At 50.4% G+C, this 16,609-nt stretch overlaps 1 protein-coding gene across 1 annotated transcript in view; it reads right to left on the bottom strand.

Annotated features, from left to right (window-relative positions):
* Window positions 1-7,240: 7,240 nt before the first annotated feature.
* Window positions 7,241-16,609, bottom strand: part of Arhgap23 (Rho GTPase activating protein 23) — an 87,236-nt gene continuing 77,867 nt past the window's right edge. Inside the window, exons 24-25 of the mRNA XM_036195296.1 lie at window positions 15,045-15,076; window positions 7,241-9,462 (exon numbers count right to left, since the gene is read on the bottom strand). Of these exons, the coding sequence (XP_036051189.1) occupies window positions 8,446-9,462; window positions 15,045-15,076 (1,049 nt within the window). The 3' untranslated portion in view covers window positions 7,241-8,445. The remainder of the gene's footprint in view (window positions 9,463-15,044; window positions 15,077-16,609) is intronic.

Here is a 16,609-nt window from a genome sequence, read left to right as displayed (position 1 = left end):
TAAATGTCTTTTTTTCTTCCCTGCCTCCTTGCTTTCTTCTCTTCCCTTCTGGTTTTTCTAGCCGAGTGTTGGGGCTTTAATAAAACTTGTTCCTTTTTTCTCTCCTGGATCTTCTTCCTCTGGGCTCTTCTGCTTCGTTATTTCTCTTCTTCACCTTCAGGGGCCTGGAAGGAACTGGGGTGACTAACACAAGGGTGGGGACTCTCTGAAGTCAACATGCCTCACATCAGTGGGCATGACACGGAGCAAGGACAGACAGACAGACAGGAGCTGTAGAGCTCGCACTACCCGGGGCTCATGATTACTGATACCACTGGGGTACAGAAGAAAGACCCCACTAATTCTTATTTATTTGGACTTTCAGCAGGGTTTCTTTATGTAGCCCTGGCTGTCCTGGAACTGGTTCTGTAGACCAGGCTAACCTCAAACTCAAAGACTTCTCTGTCTCTGCCCCCCAAGTGCTGGGAGGCATCACACCCTGCTAACCCCGCTAATTCTGAAGGACCAGCTCTGGATTGGATGATGCAGGAGAGGCCCCATCTAGTACCCATAACTACTGGTGAGGTGACTCTCCACACCCATGAGTGACAAAGCCAGCCCAGAGATACTGAGTCACAGAACTAGCAATCTGTAAACCCTCAATTTGAATTCAGCTCCACCTGGCCCCAAAGCCAATGCTTAGAGGGGGAGCAGAGCCATGTTGAGTTTCAGCCTCTGGCCCTCTGGAAGGAATGACCCTTCATGTCATTTCTAGGACAATCCCTTTCAGACTTCTGGAACTAACAGGAATTCACACCTGAAACACCAAGATGTGATGAAATGTACCTGCTCCCCACACTGCGCAGGGAATGGGCAGGATATCCTGTTCAGGGTTTTTGAGTACTAGAATTCAAAGGTCTGCCACAGCTCCTGCATGTTCTGACATAGAGGCTTCCCTATATTCTCCTTGGCAAGGCCTGGGGTTACCATACCTTTTCGACCAGCCGTTCCCCAGTTACCTCTGTCCTGTGAGGTGGCAGGGTCCTGAAGCTACAAACTCGTAGCCATTTTTGGAACCTCTTCTAAGACCCACTAGCAAGCCAGAATTGAGAAACTGCTCACTGTTCACTGGGAATACTGCCTCATGAGCCGCCTCCTGCCATTGCCCCCCTCAGACGCCAATGCAGCCAGACCTCGGTCCACCTAGAGGCTGTCCCTGTGTCTTTTAGAATGTCAAGAGGTCCTGTTGTCGATGTCCCTTCATATTCTGGGAAAACGAGGTCAGGCCACTCTCCTCTCCCCCTTCCATTTAAAATGGAGAACAAATAGCACTGTCACCTGCTTGCCAGAGACTATGCCGGGCACTCCCTTACCCTCAAATGGCTTCCAAATAGCCCTGGCTACTGGGCCTAGCAGCCTCTGGCTGGGGCGCCGGCTGGGGAACAGGCACACACCTACAAACTGTGGCTGACAGCAAGCAGTAGAACAAAAGAACAAGTCTGTAGCGGTGGTGGCAATGAGCAATGTGGACTGCCAGGCTGACCAGGCCCTGAGCTCCCCCGATTCGGAGGCCATAAGTATGAGGATGAAAGAGCTGGGGTGTTGGCTGAGGTGTCTGTCACCCAAACATGAAGACTTGAGTTTGGATTCCCGACACCCATATAGAAGCCAGGTGTAGTGGTTCGGGTCTGTGACCCTAGAGTGGGAAGAGGGTGCTGGGGACAAATCCCTCCAGGCTCACTGGCCAGCCACCTTATCCAGTAGGTGAACTCCAGGTCCAGAGAGAGACCCTGTCTCAAAAAGGAAGCTAGAAAGCAATAGAAAAAGACACCTACTTTTGGCCTCTGTATATGTGTGAATGAGCACACACCCATAGTACTAACACACAGTTTTAAAAAGTGCAGCACATTTCCTAATGGAGGTGGATCTCTGTGAGTTCGAGGCCAGCCTGGTCTACACAGCGAGTTCCAGACTGCCAGGGTTACACAGTGAGACCCTGTCTTCGGAAACAACAAAACAGTCCCAAGAAGAGGAGTTGAGTCGGGAGTCAGCGCATGCCTGTACTTGGGAAGTGGGAGCAGAGGGTTAGGAATTAAAGTCAGATTGAGCTACTCGATGTGAATTGGAGGCCAGCTGTCTCAAAACAAAACAAACAAGACCTGAGAAAAGGCTTCACAGGTAAAGGTGGAACCCACCCACAAGGTCGGAAGAGACTCCTGCAAGTTGTCTCAGACTGCCACATAATACTGTGCCCTGCCCCAATAAAATATGTAAATCAAAAAATTGATAAAACGTGCAAAAGCGTGAGTTACGGTACGCCTATAACCCTGGCATTGGGGGGGGGGTATTTGTGTGCTGGAGCAGGATACTCTAGAGCCAGTCTGGATTACAGAGAGAGACCTTTCCCAGAAAAAATGAAAGTCAGACAAGGCTCACACCTGTAACCCCTGTGCTTGATGCAGGAGGATTACCTTGAGTTAAAAGCCTGAGTTTTGTGTGGGACTCTGTCTAGCCAACCAGACAAATAAGTGAATCACTTTGTAGAGTTGATAACTGAGAGCCCTAGGCAGGGAGTGTGCTCGGGGTGGGGGTGGGGGTGGGAGTTTAGGGGCAGAGTAGTCTTTGGATTCTGGAAAATAAAACCCAAGTAGCTCAAGGAGGCACAGTCAGGGAGATGGGCAGGGTCATGGGCCAGGGACAGGAAGCTGCATGTCTTCTAGGAGCTGTGGCAAGTGAGGAAGACGTTTCTTACATTTTTACATACATTTATTTATTTATTTATCTTTTTATTTATTTATTTTTGGTTTTTTTGAGACAGGTTTTTGACACCTTTCCTAGAACTCACTCTGTAGACCAGGCTGGCCTCGAACTCAGAGATCCACCTGCCTCTGCCTCTTGCATGCTAGGATTAAAGGTGTGTGCCACCGCTGCCCAGCTGTATTTTATTTTTAATTGTGTATGTTAAGGGTGGAGAGAGGAATTTGTGTAAGGAAGGAGCGAAGGTTCCTGAAGAGACTGGAAGAGGGTATTGGGTCCCCTGGTGCAGGAGTGGTTGTGAGCTGCCTGCTGTGGGTGCTAGGAACCGAACCCTGGCCCCTGTGGGAGCAATGTACTCTTCATGCCCAAGAACTGCCCACTTGGTACAGAGATGGCCCCTGCTGCAGCTTTCACAGCTGTGGGTGACAATTCAGCGTCTCAGGAGAGGAGAATGGAGTGTCAAGAGTCTTGGCAGACACTAAATAATGGTCTAGAATGAAGCCCAGGACTCCCTCCAATGGGCGCTATCCCTGGCCCCCGTGACTCATCTGACTACTTTAGTTGGCCCACATAACCATGATCCTGTCCTCACCTATGCCAGAAAAGTGGTAGTTGTGTGTATGGGGGCGGGGCATTTCTCTCCTGCCATATTAATAGAATTGGAATTTTTATTCCTCTTTATTTTTGTTTTTGAGAGACAGGGTTTCTCTGTTTAACAGAGCCCCAGCTGTCCTGGAACTCACTATGTAGGCCAGGCTGGCCTCAAACTCACAGATATCTGCCTGTCTCTGCCTCCTAAGTGTTGTTACTAAAGGCATGCGCCACCCATGCCCAGCAGAGCTGGAGTTTTTCGGAGAAACATTCCCGAGGAAACAGCAAACCTTACCGGCAGAGGAGCAAGGTCAGAGAGCAGCTTGCTTGTCCATCTTTATGGCTGTACTGAGGTGTATTTCACATGCCATAAAATTCCCACTTACCGTCTACAGCTCAGTGGGTTTTAGTGGGCTTGCAGATGTGCAGCCAGCGCTACAGTCTAATTTTAGAATATTTTCAACACCTGCAAAAACTCTGACCCCCAACTGTCATTATCCATTTCAGCTTCTTCCTCTGAGGCACCCCATCCCTAGGGAATTACTCACCTCCTTCCCCTCCCTGTGTGGACCCCCCAGACTCTCCCCATGGATGGGATCACACCGCAGCCTGGCTTCCCTTCTGACACCATGTGTTGCAGAGGCAGTTATGGGACAGCAGGCACCAGAACTTCATGCCGTTTCCAGCCAAGGCCTTCTCCATGTACATGCTACATAATATTTATGTGTGTATCAGTCCCCCGTTAGGTCGTTAGTACATGCATGCTCAGGTAACACATGCATGTCTGGTGGCAGACGTGTGTGGAGGTCAGAGAATAACTTTGGGGAGTAAGTTCCTTCCTTGTACTTTTGTGTGAATTCTGGGGATCAAATTCAGGTGGGTCCTGTCCAGCCAACCCAGCACATGGCATATGCTCTTCTGGCTGATTCACATCATCCGGAAGCAGCAGCTCTGGTCTCCGTTCCCACCTAAGAGGGTTCTGGTTTCTCCACGTCTTTTTCAGCTCTTCTTATGTTATTGACATTGCTCTAATTACCTGGTCTAGATATCAATATTGGAATCATTTTTTTGAGGCAGGGACTCGTGTATCCCATGCTAACCTCAAATTCTTTAATGTAGCAAAAGCTGATGTTGAACTTCTCAACTTCCTGCCTTTCTATCCCAATTGTTGAAATTATGGGCACACACCACTCAACCTGGCTTATGTGGTACTGGGAATTGAGTCCCATACCTGAACCATATATCTTGATTATAAATAAGTCTTTTTTTTTCTGTGTGGTCTTGTGCCACGGTGTTTGTGTGGAGACCAGAGGACAACTTTCTTCTTTTTCTTTTTTCTTTTCTTTTCTTTTGTTTTGTTTTTTCAGGACAAGGTTTTTCTGTGTGTAGCCATGGCTGTCCTGGAACTCACTCTGTAGACCAGGGTACCTTGAACTCAGAGATCTGCCTGCTCTGCCTCCCAAGTGCTGGGGTTAAAGGCATGAGTCACAAGGCCCAGCCTCAGAGGACAGCTTTCAAGAGTGGTTTTCAGCTAAGTGGGCATGATGACGCACACACTCGGGAGGCAGAGGCAGGAGGATCTCTGTGAGTTTGAGGCCAGCCTGGGCTACAGGTCGAGTTCAGGACAGTCAGGACTGCACAGAGAAAGTCTGTCTTGAAAATCAAGACAAACAACAAAAGAGTAGTTCTTTTTCCACCCAGTGGTTCCAGAGATCAAACTCAGGTTGGAAGGTTTGGCAGCAAGCACCTTACCTGATGAACCATCTCACTGACCCCAAACCTCCCAATTTCGAACTTAATCCAATCCTGGTTGAGAACAAGATTGGGTGACTTCTCTCCTTTGACATGCGTGGGGACTTGCTGAAGGCTGACCTCTGTGGTCTGCCCCAGAATGTCCCACGTGTACCTCTGTCCTTTGGAATGGTCTTCAGAACTCTTGAACCCAGCCGGTTTACAGTGGTCGGGCTTTCTTCCTTGTGGTTAGTTCTATCTACCACTGAGTATGGGATGTTGAAGTCTCCAACTAACATAGCAAATTGTATAGTTTCCCTTCAAGCCTATTAGACTCCCCGAATCTGGGCTGTCCTTGGGAACACACCTGCTTGATGGCCTGATTGGCTAGCTTATAGACTGTTATAAAATGTCCTTGTCCCTAGTTAGAATTTCTGTCTCATACTTGGAATAGTTACCCTAGCTCTCAGGAACTGCTCACATGGTTTCTTATTCTAAACTTCCATTTAAAAAATTATTCTATTTATCGCTGTGACTGAATCCCTGACAGAAACAGCTTAGTAAATAAAAGGTTTATTTTGTGTTACACTCTCAAGGGAGTTCTGATCTATCATGGTGAAGAACACATTGGAGCTAGCTGAGGACAGCAACAAGCTGCTGACCCGAGGGTGGTGTGAGCGTCAAAGGCTTGCTTCTGGTCACCTGCTTCTGCCAGCCAGGCCCCACAGACTTCAAAATAGTGCTTTGAGTGAGTTGGGAACCATGAGCTCATCTGAGCCTGTGGGAGATGGGTTGAATCAAACCATAAGCCAGGCATGGTGGCACACATCTGTAATCCCCAACACTCAGGAGGCTGAGACAGGAGGATTGCCTAAGTTTGAGACCAGCTTGGTCTACACTGTGAGTTCTAGGCCAGCCAGGGTTACACAGTGAGACCCTGACTAAAACAAAGCAAAACGAAACAACAAAAACCAAAATGATACTCCAGTGTCCATCCAGCCCCTCCCTCCCCCTTCCTTCATGTGATTAGAGTCATAGAAATCACACCTTTATGGACAACAGTTTTGCAATTTTTTTTTATTATGTATACAGTGTTGTTTGTAGTATATCCCTGCAGGCCAGAAGAGGGCACCAGATCTCATTACAGATGGTTGTGAGCCACCATGTGGGTGCTGGGAATTGAACTCAGGACCTCTGAAAGAACAGCCAGTGCTCTTAACCTCTGAGCCATCTCTCCAGCCCCAGTTTTGCAATTATTGCTTTGTGTAGTGAATTGTCTTTTTTGTCTTTGTTTTTCGAGAGTTTCTCTGTATAGATCAGACTGGCCTCAAACTTAGAGATCTGCCTGCCTCAGCCTACTGAGTGCTGGGATTAAAGGCGTGCACCACCACCACCCAGCTGAATTTTTTTTTTTATCTAGTTTTTCTTATCTAGCAGTAGCTTCGTTTGACCGTCTCATCTTTGGAGTCTCTGTAGTCTATAGCTGTCTGCAGAAGGTCACCCTGTGAGGAGGGAGTCCCTACCCTCACCCCAACTCTGTCTCACCCTCACTGTCTGCTCCCTGGCTCCATGGCTTACTAACAGGGTGACCTTGGGAAGATACATCCTGTGCCATGCCTCTGCTCTCTCACATCCAGAAAGGACGTCATCATGGCACTGAGCTTGAGGGCTGGAGGTGGGATTTAGGGCAAAGCTCTCAAGGTGGGTTCTGAGCACTCAGAGACACCCGTTCTGAGCTCACTCGAGTAGCGGCAGATGCAGAGCCCCGACTGAGGGAAGCCTGCAGACTTATATATATGATACAGAAAGTGAGCAAGTCCTACAGTGTCCTTTGGTAATGCTGCTGGGCCTGAGCTGCAGCCTATGGTGACAGCTGGCTAAGTCTCTTGGCTGTGGGGTAGTATCTGAGGCCACTCTGAAGGCTTGAGAAACAAGGAGCCTCTGCAGGTATTGCAGAGTGGGCGCCTGGGGCCTCTTGCTGATTTCGGGATGGAAGTGTGGGGACAACACACTACCCACTCTGTGTGCCTGTCTCATACCAGTCTCCTAGGACACAGCAAACCACCAGAGAAGAGATTTCCTCTACCCTGCCATTCAGCCCGGCTACCCTCCTCGCAAGGACGTGGATCTCACCATGTCCATCCCAATGCTGCCATGCCCCATCAACAAGCGAGACACTGGGTCATGCCTGAGAAAGGCCATTTATTTCCAAGATATAGACTGTACTTTTAAGACAGGACTTTCAGAAGCAGGGATCTTAGTTATCGCCTAGAGAGGTGGTGTGTCAGGGACACAGTGAGAGGAGCCATGCAGACATCTGTGGGAGCTTTATCCAACACTGTTACAACACTTCTTAAAATGAGCAAAACATCTTTAAAAATCCTTATAAATTCTTTATAATATGTTACACATTAGAGACAATATTTACAGTAAAGGGAGAGGGGGAAAGAGACTTTACAGCAAATCGTTGCAGAAACCAAGGAGACTGACAGACTTGGGCTGCAGGGCTGGCAACACCACAGGGCTTCCCTGGAATGAGTGAGGGCAGAGGGGGGGGGTGTTAGGAGAGTGCTCCAAGGTTTATTTACAATGTGGGGGTAGGGGAGCTGGGTCCCACCCACCCTGCAAGAACAGCCCAGCTGAGACCCTCTAAATCAATGCGTTTTTCTTGACTGTTCCCTTGAAGGGAGAAGGTGAGTCTCGTGCTAAGCTGTGGGAGGAGGGTGAATGGAGGAAGGCGCCAGCTGCAGGGGACCCTGACACTGCAAAGACTGGGGAGCAGGCAGGTCCACAGGTCAGAGCTTAGTGACTTCAGGGGTTGGCAAAGGGTGTGAGGAGTGACTTGGTAGTGGCGGGGTTCAGTCCTGCCTCTGGAAGGGGCCTCAACCCAGTCTCAGGCTCTGACAAGCTTGGGGATAAGGTGCCCACCAGAAGTCCTGGCCTCGGGACAGGTGGGGGAATGAACGGGTGGGGGCAGAAGTTGCTACTGGAAACACCTTTGCACAGTGACTACACACACTCACACACTAGCCCCCTCTCCCATGGACACCCAACCCTACACATCCGCTCCCCAGACATTCACCCTCCTCTCCTTGGCTAGGAGCTAATGGGGGTGAGAGGAGGCCAGAAGACAGACACAAAAATCCGGCTCTGTCCTTCCTTCAGTATGAAACTTGGGCGGTCCACCCACACTCCACTGTCAACAAGGGTCCCTAAGTGGATTCACAGAAAAGGGCCACTCGGTCCTTTATCCAAGGGACATGAATCCCAGCAGCCCCTTCCCTCTTCTGAAGACTTCCTCTTCGACTCTCCCCTGCCTATCCCACCAAACTCCAGCCCGCGGCACCAGCACTGCTCTTCCTCCCCACCCGACCACCGGACAGGGTGTCACAGACACTGGTGGAGACGGGCGGCGGCCGAGCGGCGCGGGGGCAGGCCCTGTAGGCCCCCTAGGTCCCCCGATGGCAGCGAGGCGGCGGAAGAAGCCCGTGCCTTGGTGGACTCCAGGCTGCTGAGGCCAGAGTCCTTGTTGTCACTGTGCGGTCGAGCGCCCGCGGGCTCCGGGGCGCCCCCTCCGCCCAGCTCCTTCCACTCGTTGAAGTTGAGGTCGGTCAGCGGGCTCTGCACCACCACCGTGTGGCGGCGCCAGCTGCTCCGGCGCCGCCGGGTCTCAGGCGACAGCGGGCGCCGAAGCCGCACCGCCAGCATGTCGTCGGCGGTGCCACGGAGACGCAGCCGCAGGGCTTCCACGCGCGACGGTCGCGATCCGAGCGCCGGGGCGGCCGCCGGGGGCCGAAGCGACTCCTGGCTGCTGGACGACGCCGAGCCCGGGGGCTCGGGACCGCGGGGACCCGCCCGGGCCGCGCCCGCGCCCGGACTCTCTCCATCCGCGCGGCTGCGAGACAGGCGACGGCGCGCCAGCGTGTCGCACGGCATAAGGTGGTGAGAGCTGAAGGACGGCCGGCGCGCCAGGCGCCCCCCGGGGCCCGCGCCGCCCTCCGTGTCCGTCTCCACGTGGCTCAGCTCGCTGCGCTCGTCGTCCGCCTCGTCGCCCGCGCCTGCGCGCCGCCCGCCGGTGCCCGAGCACACGCTGCGGTCCATGGTGGACAGGGTGGAGTAGCCCGAGACGATGGAGCGCGTGTCCGCCGCAGGCCGCTCGTCGGGTGCCGTCGGGGGGCTGAGGCGACCGGGGGCCTCCGCGGCTGCGGGGCCAGGCAGCTGCTCCTCGGGTGGCTCCTGCGTCCCCGCCGCAGCCTTGTGTGCCTCCTGCTCGGAGTCATCATCGGTGCTGCTGCCCAGGCCCCGCGCCTCCCGCCGCTTTTTCCGTTTGCGGTTGACCGCAGAGATGAAGGAGATCGCCAGCATCTCCCGGGCGTAAGGTTCTTTCTTGGGGACCCAGGAACCCTGTGGGAGGAGACAATGAGGGTAAGGAAGGACTCATCACCTTGCACAGTCCTACTCCCCACATGGCATCCGATTAGCATGTCCAAAACAAGCCAGCCCCCCACACCTACAGGCGAGAAGTTTCCCACCCACTGGGTGCCTGCTGGAGTGTCACCATCAACCAAGGATCACCACCGCGTATTCTTCTCCATAACTCAGTATCTTCTCTGATCTGGGAGCTGGGGAGGGTCTTCTCTAGCCACTTCCAGATAAAACCCTTCCGACATACTAGTGACAGACCTTGTCAGTGTGTGTGGTTATGGGATCCCCCATGTACTCCTCAGCTGGTCTTTCCTTGGCTACAAGAATCTACCCTTTAAATGGCCTCTATGTAGCTCTGGCTGACCACTTTGTAGACTAGGCTGGCTTTGAACTCAAGAGATCCGCCTGCCTCTGCCTCCCCAGTGCTGGGATTAAGGTGTGCACCACCATGACCAGCTTCCAACTCTTGAGTTCCTTCTTTCGTCTTTTCCCTTTTTTTTTTCTTCAGATTTATTTTTAGCTGTGTGTGTGTGTGTGTGTGTGTGTGTGTGTGCAGCTGAGTGCAGGTGCCTGAGGAGGTCAGAGGCATGGGATCTGGACCTGTAGGTGTTTGTTAGCCCTACAATATGGGTCTTTCCAGATTCTTTTTCTTAAATTTTTTTAAAGATTTCTTTCATTTCATGTGTTTGAGTGTTGGACTGTGTGAATGTATGTGCATCATCCATGCCTTTTGCTGTGAAGGACAGAAGAAAGCATTGGATTCCCTGGATCTGAAGTTACAGTCAGTTGTGAGCTGAAGCAGAGATCAAAACTGGGTCCCCAAGGTATTCAGCAAGGAAAGAGGACATCTGCAGATCCCCACCCCTTGATGACTGAGAACAGGCCCAGGCTTGCCTTTCCTATCTATAAAGTGAGGATGGAACGGAACTCAGAGGTCTGGTAAAGATGGCATGGAGTTGGTGAGTGGGGACTGCAAATGTGAACTCACACACTAGTGACTGAGTAACTAACTCACTAGAGTCTTGGATGTCCAAGTCAGTCTATACGGATACTTTCTGAAAAGCATGCTCTATATGTTTAAGGCTCTGTGGCTAAGCAGGGCCCTCCAGAGAAGCCACCAGGCTAACAGGGATTAAGGAGGCCCAGAATCTGGGGAGGTGTCCTGTCGTCTGCAGACAGGTGTGGTCATGGGGGATAATGAGGAGGACTTCTGTCCAGGGATGTCTTACATAGGACATCCCTATCTAGCACTGAGCTAGCTAAGCAGAGCAGCCTTCTGAGGCTTCCTAAACCCACTTCAGACTTGACTCAGTTGAGGCCCTTACAACCCACCACCAGGGCCCTAAGGCTAGCCATGTTTCCCCCTTCCTGTTGCTACCCCTGGGGGCACCTTCTCCTGCCTCCAGCAGGGAGGTGGAGGTCGGGGGCTGGGGTATGAACCTCAACCCCACCTCTTCTCTACAAGCCTCCCTCTACCTACAGGACTTTGCTTTTTTTTTTTTTTTTTCTCGAGACAGGGTTTCTCTGTAGCTTTGGAGTCTGTCCTGGACTAGCTATGTAAACTAGGCTGGCCTCGAACTCACAGAGATCCGCCTGCCTCTGCCTCCCGAGTGCTGGGATTACAGGCGTGCGCCACCACCGCCCAGCATGGATTCTGCATTTTTGTTCTGAATGCGTCTCAGCTAGGCTTTTCATGTCTGTTCATGCATTCCCCCAACCCCACTCCCAACCCCCAGAGATCTGAATTTCACCCAGCTTCTGCTTCCACTGTGTCCCAATAACCTACCAGCTAGTGTTGTTTGCTCATTAGTACAATACTGGAATCCAGACAAGCCCTGCTTGGATAGGAATCTAACTGCTCAGCTCTGTTTTAATTCTTGAAGTGTGTGTGTGTGTGTGTGTGTGTGTGTGTGTGTGTGTGTGTCTATAAGTGTGGCCTGTGTCTATAAGTGTGGCCTGTGGGGCTAGAGAGATGGCTCAGAGGTTAAGAGCACTGGCTGCTCTTCCAGAGGTCCTGAGTTCAATTCCCAGCAACCACATGGTGGCTCACAACCATCTGTAATGAGATCTGGTGCCCTCTTCTGGCATGCAGGCAGACATGCAGACAGAACCCTGCATACATAATAAGTAAATAAGTAAATAAATAAATAAACAAATCTTTTTTTAAAAGTGTGGCCTGTGGAGACCGGAAGAGGGTGTCAGATCCTGGGAACTGAACTCGGGTCCTTCAACCACTGAGCCGTATCGTCAGCCCCTTAGCTCCTTGTATCCTTAGCAATCGGTATAGTGAGGCCATGTCTGGGAGGTTCAGCTGAGATCTGTAGCATGACTGATGAATACTCCTTAGATATTGTGCAATGCCAGTGTCACACACTGAGCTGAGAAGTCCTGCCTCTTCTGCCTCCTGGAAGAGACTCTGGAGAATTGGTAGTAAGTTTTATGTGTTTCTTTTTTAAATTTTATTTTTTATTTTATGTGTATATGTAAGAGCATGCCTGTATGTTCAACATTGAGTGCAGTGCCCGAAGAGGGCATCAGATGTCCTGGGGCCGGAATTACAGGCATGTGTGTTACACCCCGGCTGCCATGTGGGTTCTGGAAACCAAAGCCAGGTCCTCTGCAAGAGAGGTCAGTACTTCTTAATCTCTGAGACATCTGTCTCTCCAACCCCTGTGGTAGTACTTCTATGTAAGCAATTAAACAACTTTTTTTAGATTTGTTTTTATTTTTGTGTATGTCTGTGTGTGTATGTCTCTGTGTGTGTGTGTGTGTGTGTGTGTGTGTGTGTGTGTGTGTGTATACATGTACTTACATGTGCATGCATACCTGCATGCGGGAGCCTGGGGGCCAAAAGAGGGTGCCAAAAGAGGGTGCCAGATCCCCTAGAGCTGGAGTTACTGATGACTGTGAGCCATCAAACGTGACTGCTAGGAACTGAACTCTGGTCCTCTGAAAGAGCAGTCCATGCTCAACAGCTGAGCCGTCATCCTTCTAGCCACTAGGTACACTTTAGTTAAGTATTTAAATACTGGACAAATAGAGTTGTGGGTCACTTCCTAGTGAGGATGAACTCTAAGAAACATGTCATGAAGTATCTTTATCATAGTATGTACTTATATAAACCTGACAGTATTAACCTCTACACACATAAGGCTGTGTGGGCCACTTTCATATATGTGGCCCGCTACTGACTAAAATGTCATTGTGAAATAGGAGACTTCTGGGTTGGGTTTTGGATTTTTGAGGTAAGGTTTCAGGGTTTCACTGTGTTCACAGTGTAACAGCCTTGGCTGTCTGGAACTCGCTCTGTAGGCAAGGCTGGCCTTAAACTCATAGAGATCCATCTGCCTCTGCCTCATGGGTGCTGGAATTAAAGGTCTGCATCACCACAGACCTTTAAATTATATTACTGTGCTGGGTGAATGAGAATGGCCCCGTCAGTTCATGTCTATTTGAATGCGGAGTCATCGGGAGTGGCACTACTGGAAAGGATTAAGAGGTGTGTGTGGCCTTGTTAGAGCAAGTGTGTCACTGGGGTGGGTTTCCAAAGCCCGTGCCAAGCCCAGAGCTTCTCTTTCTGCCTATGGATCAGGATGTAATTCTCAGCTATTGCTCCAGTGTCTGCCCACATGCCACCATGCTTCCTGCCATGATGATACTGGACTGACCCTCTGAAACTGTAGGGAGCCCCGTTAAACGCTTTCCTTATAACAGTCGCCCTGGTCGTGGTGCCTTTTCACAGCAATAGAACAGAGGCTAAAACAACCGTTTTATAACTAAGATTCTATAAAATTGGATAAATAGATTACTTATTTAAAATTTTAAAAAAATAAGCCAAGTGTGATGACATACACTTGGAATCCCAGCAGTCAGGAAAAAAGCAGGAATTTGGACTACATAGAGAGATCCTGTCTCAGAAATAAATGAATGAATGATTTGGCAGGTAAAGGAATTTGCCACTAAGCCTGAGGACCTGAGTTCAATCCTACGGACCCACATAGTGAAAAAGTTGCCCTCTGACCTCCATACACACACCATGGCATATACACTGCAATGCTTAAGTGTGCACATACACACACAATAAATAAATGTAATTTAAAAATAACAACAAAAAAAAAAACCCAAAACATTTTCCACTTAAAATATTTGGTAGACTTTACCAGTGGAGCCATTTGGACCTGGCATTTTCTCTGTTGGAAGGTTTTTTTTACACACAATTAAATGCAGGACTATTTAGATTATTTCTTATGCAACTTTTGGTAGTTTGAGTTCTTCTAAATATAGGTCTATTTCTTTTAAGTCACTGAGTTTATGGGCACAGAGTTGCTTGTAGTATTCTCCCAGTGTCTGTGTGGTCTGTACTGATGTCCTGTGCTGGTGTCTGTGTGGTCTGTACTGATGTCCTATGCTGGTGTCTGTGTGGTCTGTACTGATGTCCTGTGTTAGTGTCTGTGTGGTCTGTACTGATGTTTTGTGCTGGTGTCTATGTGGTCTGTACTGATGTACTGATGTCCTGTGCTGGTGTCTGTGTGGTCTGTACTGATGTACTGATGTCCTGTGCTGGTGTCTGTGTGGTCTGTACTGATGTCCTGTGCTGGTGTCTGTGTGGTCTGTACTGATGTCCTGTGCTGGTGTCTGTGTGGTCTGTACTGACGTCCTGTGCTGGTGTCTGTGTGGTCTGTACTGATGTCCTGTGCTGGTGTCTGTGTGGTCTGTACTGATGTCCTGTGCTGGTGTCTGTGTGGTCTGTACTGATGTACTGATGTCCTGTGTTAGTGCCTATGTGGTCTGTACTGCTGTACTGATGTCATCCTTAGCATTAGTAATTAGTGCCATCTCTTTATTCTGTCAGTCTGGTTAGAAGTTTATCAATATTATTGATTTTTTTCCCACAGAAACAGCTTGTAGTTTCATTGATTTTTTTTTCTTAATTGTTTTCAATTTCATTGATTTCTCACTCATCTTATTGTTTTCTTTCTTTTACTTTGTTAAGCCTTCCCAGACAGTGCCACCTCCCCCCTCTTTTTTGGTTTGGTTTTGAGACAGGATCTTGCTATGTATCCCTGGCTAACCTGGAACTCAGTATGTAGCCCAGGCTGCCCCTATCTCCCAAGTGTTGAAATAACAGGCATGAGCCACCACACTCAGCTTCCCCTAGGGACCTTAAAGCATATTTATCACAGCAGACATATTTGCTGTTACTTTCATTTTACAGAGAAGGAAGCTGCAATCCAGAAAGAATTATTACACCAGCATCCTAAAACCGAGTGGCAAAGCCAGGACTCAAACTCAGGATTTTCTGCCTCCAGAGCCTATTCTGATGACATACTGCCTCTCAGCCACCAACTCTAAGGTCAACCCTTCTTTACATCAGATGCCTCTCCAAGCACCACCAAGGTTAATATCTCAGCTTCCCCTGGACACTCAGTATTTCCCACCTTCCTTCCCACAGGACCCTCAACTTTCCCCCTGAGTCCAACCACCATTCTAATTCTCTTGACCAAACCCAAAGTGGGCCACCTTGTCCAAGCAGAACACATTTAGGGAGCCTCAGCACTAACCTTGGACTTGGCTGAACTACAGGTGGTGGAATCTGTTGGCAAAAAGAAAGAAAACTAGATGTTAGACCAGGAAGGATAAGTGCGGGTCATATTAACACATCTTTCTTGCCTCAAAGGTTCAGAGATGAAGGTGTTCTCCCAGGCCCTAGGAGTGCCATTGGTTCTGCTGGCATTTTCTATGGGATGGCCCAGAGCAGAAGATGATGTTAGCCACCACTTCCTTTAGAGGCAGGAAGTGACATCTGGCTGTGGGCCACTGAGTCTTCACTTGCCCAGGACAAAGGGGGCTCTTCTTTGGGCTGGCTCCTCTCCCCTCCCCCTCCTGCCCCATCACTCTGAAGCACTGGAGAGAAAATGCCAGTATCGGATGCAGTCCACAGAAATCACAATGGCGCGACACAGCACATCACAGATACTCTGAAGACCACATAGACCACACAGAGCAGAGAGAGGTGTGCGCCCCACCCCCACCCCACGAGAAGGAAGAGGGACTGCACTAGGTGATGGAGTGAAGGAGCAGAAATGAGGTGGGTGAGACACAGGGGGCAGTGGACTGGTGACAGAGCCAACATCTACCCGCCCTTAAGGGGCAAGGTCCCTTTTAAAGCCAGTTAAAACCGGTACATCCGAGGACTAAAGCCTCACTCGTTGGTGTCTCCAGGATGGAGAAGGAACCAGATAACAAAATCCGGCATAGCGAGCAGGTGCAGTTAATCCACACTCTCTGGCAGGCAGGTTAGCGGCCCCTCCCCAGCCCCCTCCCCTGCAAACGGTAAGAAGAGCAAGATGGCTGACCACACTCGACACACGGGGGCAGGCGGCAGCAGGTGATTAGAAGAGACGGGGGCTCGTCTGCCACCCCACTCCCAGTCCCAATCTCATAACTAGGGCTGCTGGGGGGCCTCTCTCTGGGGCAAGAACTGGACCTGCCAGGGCAGTGTAGCCAGTCATGAGCTAGTGTCTGGGACCAAGGAGAAAGGGCCATTCATTTGCCTCTGAGCGCAGAAGCCATCCTTCCTCTGGAACAGGAGTTCCGGGATGAGTGTCAGGGCCTGAACTGAGGTAGGAGCTGTCATTTCAGAATAGCATCTAGGGGTGCTATCACTGGTCCCAGCAGAGGCTGGGTCCACCGACAAGTTTTGCTCATCTTGGTCAACCTGAAGTGTTTGCTCTGCACAGGGAGGGCCACAGAGCTGGGGACTGGGAAAGGGGGCCATCTGGTGGCAGGGGGTCTGGCTTCCTCCCAAGAAGGGAACACAGAGATAGGAGGAGGCAGGGTGGGGCCACGGGACAGTTGTGGACCAGCACTGCCAACAGCTATGTCTGACCGGCCCTCACTGCTGGGGACATGTCTAGCACTCACGCCTGCCCAGCCTTCTTATAATCACCCGCCACTGTTAGTGACCGAGGCCGCGACACCGCACTATACCCTTTAAATCTCCAACAGGTCCGCTGGAGGAGGAGGGCAGGAGAAGAGGAGGGAGGGGGGACGGAGGTGATGGGAGGAGATTGAGGGGAGAAGAAGAGGAGGGACAGGGTGCAAGGAGAGAAGGAAGAGAAGTTAA

This window comes from Onychomys torridus, chromosome 8 (genome assembly GCF_903995425.1).
Source record: "Onychomys torridus chromosome 8, mOncTor1.1, whole genome shotgun sequence".
NCBI lineage: Eukaryota > Metazoa > Chordata > Mammalia > Rodentia > Cricetidae > Onychomys > Onychomys torridus.
Note: the sequence above shows the minus strand (reverse complement) of the source record. Positions and strands in the feature narration are given on the sequence as shown.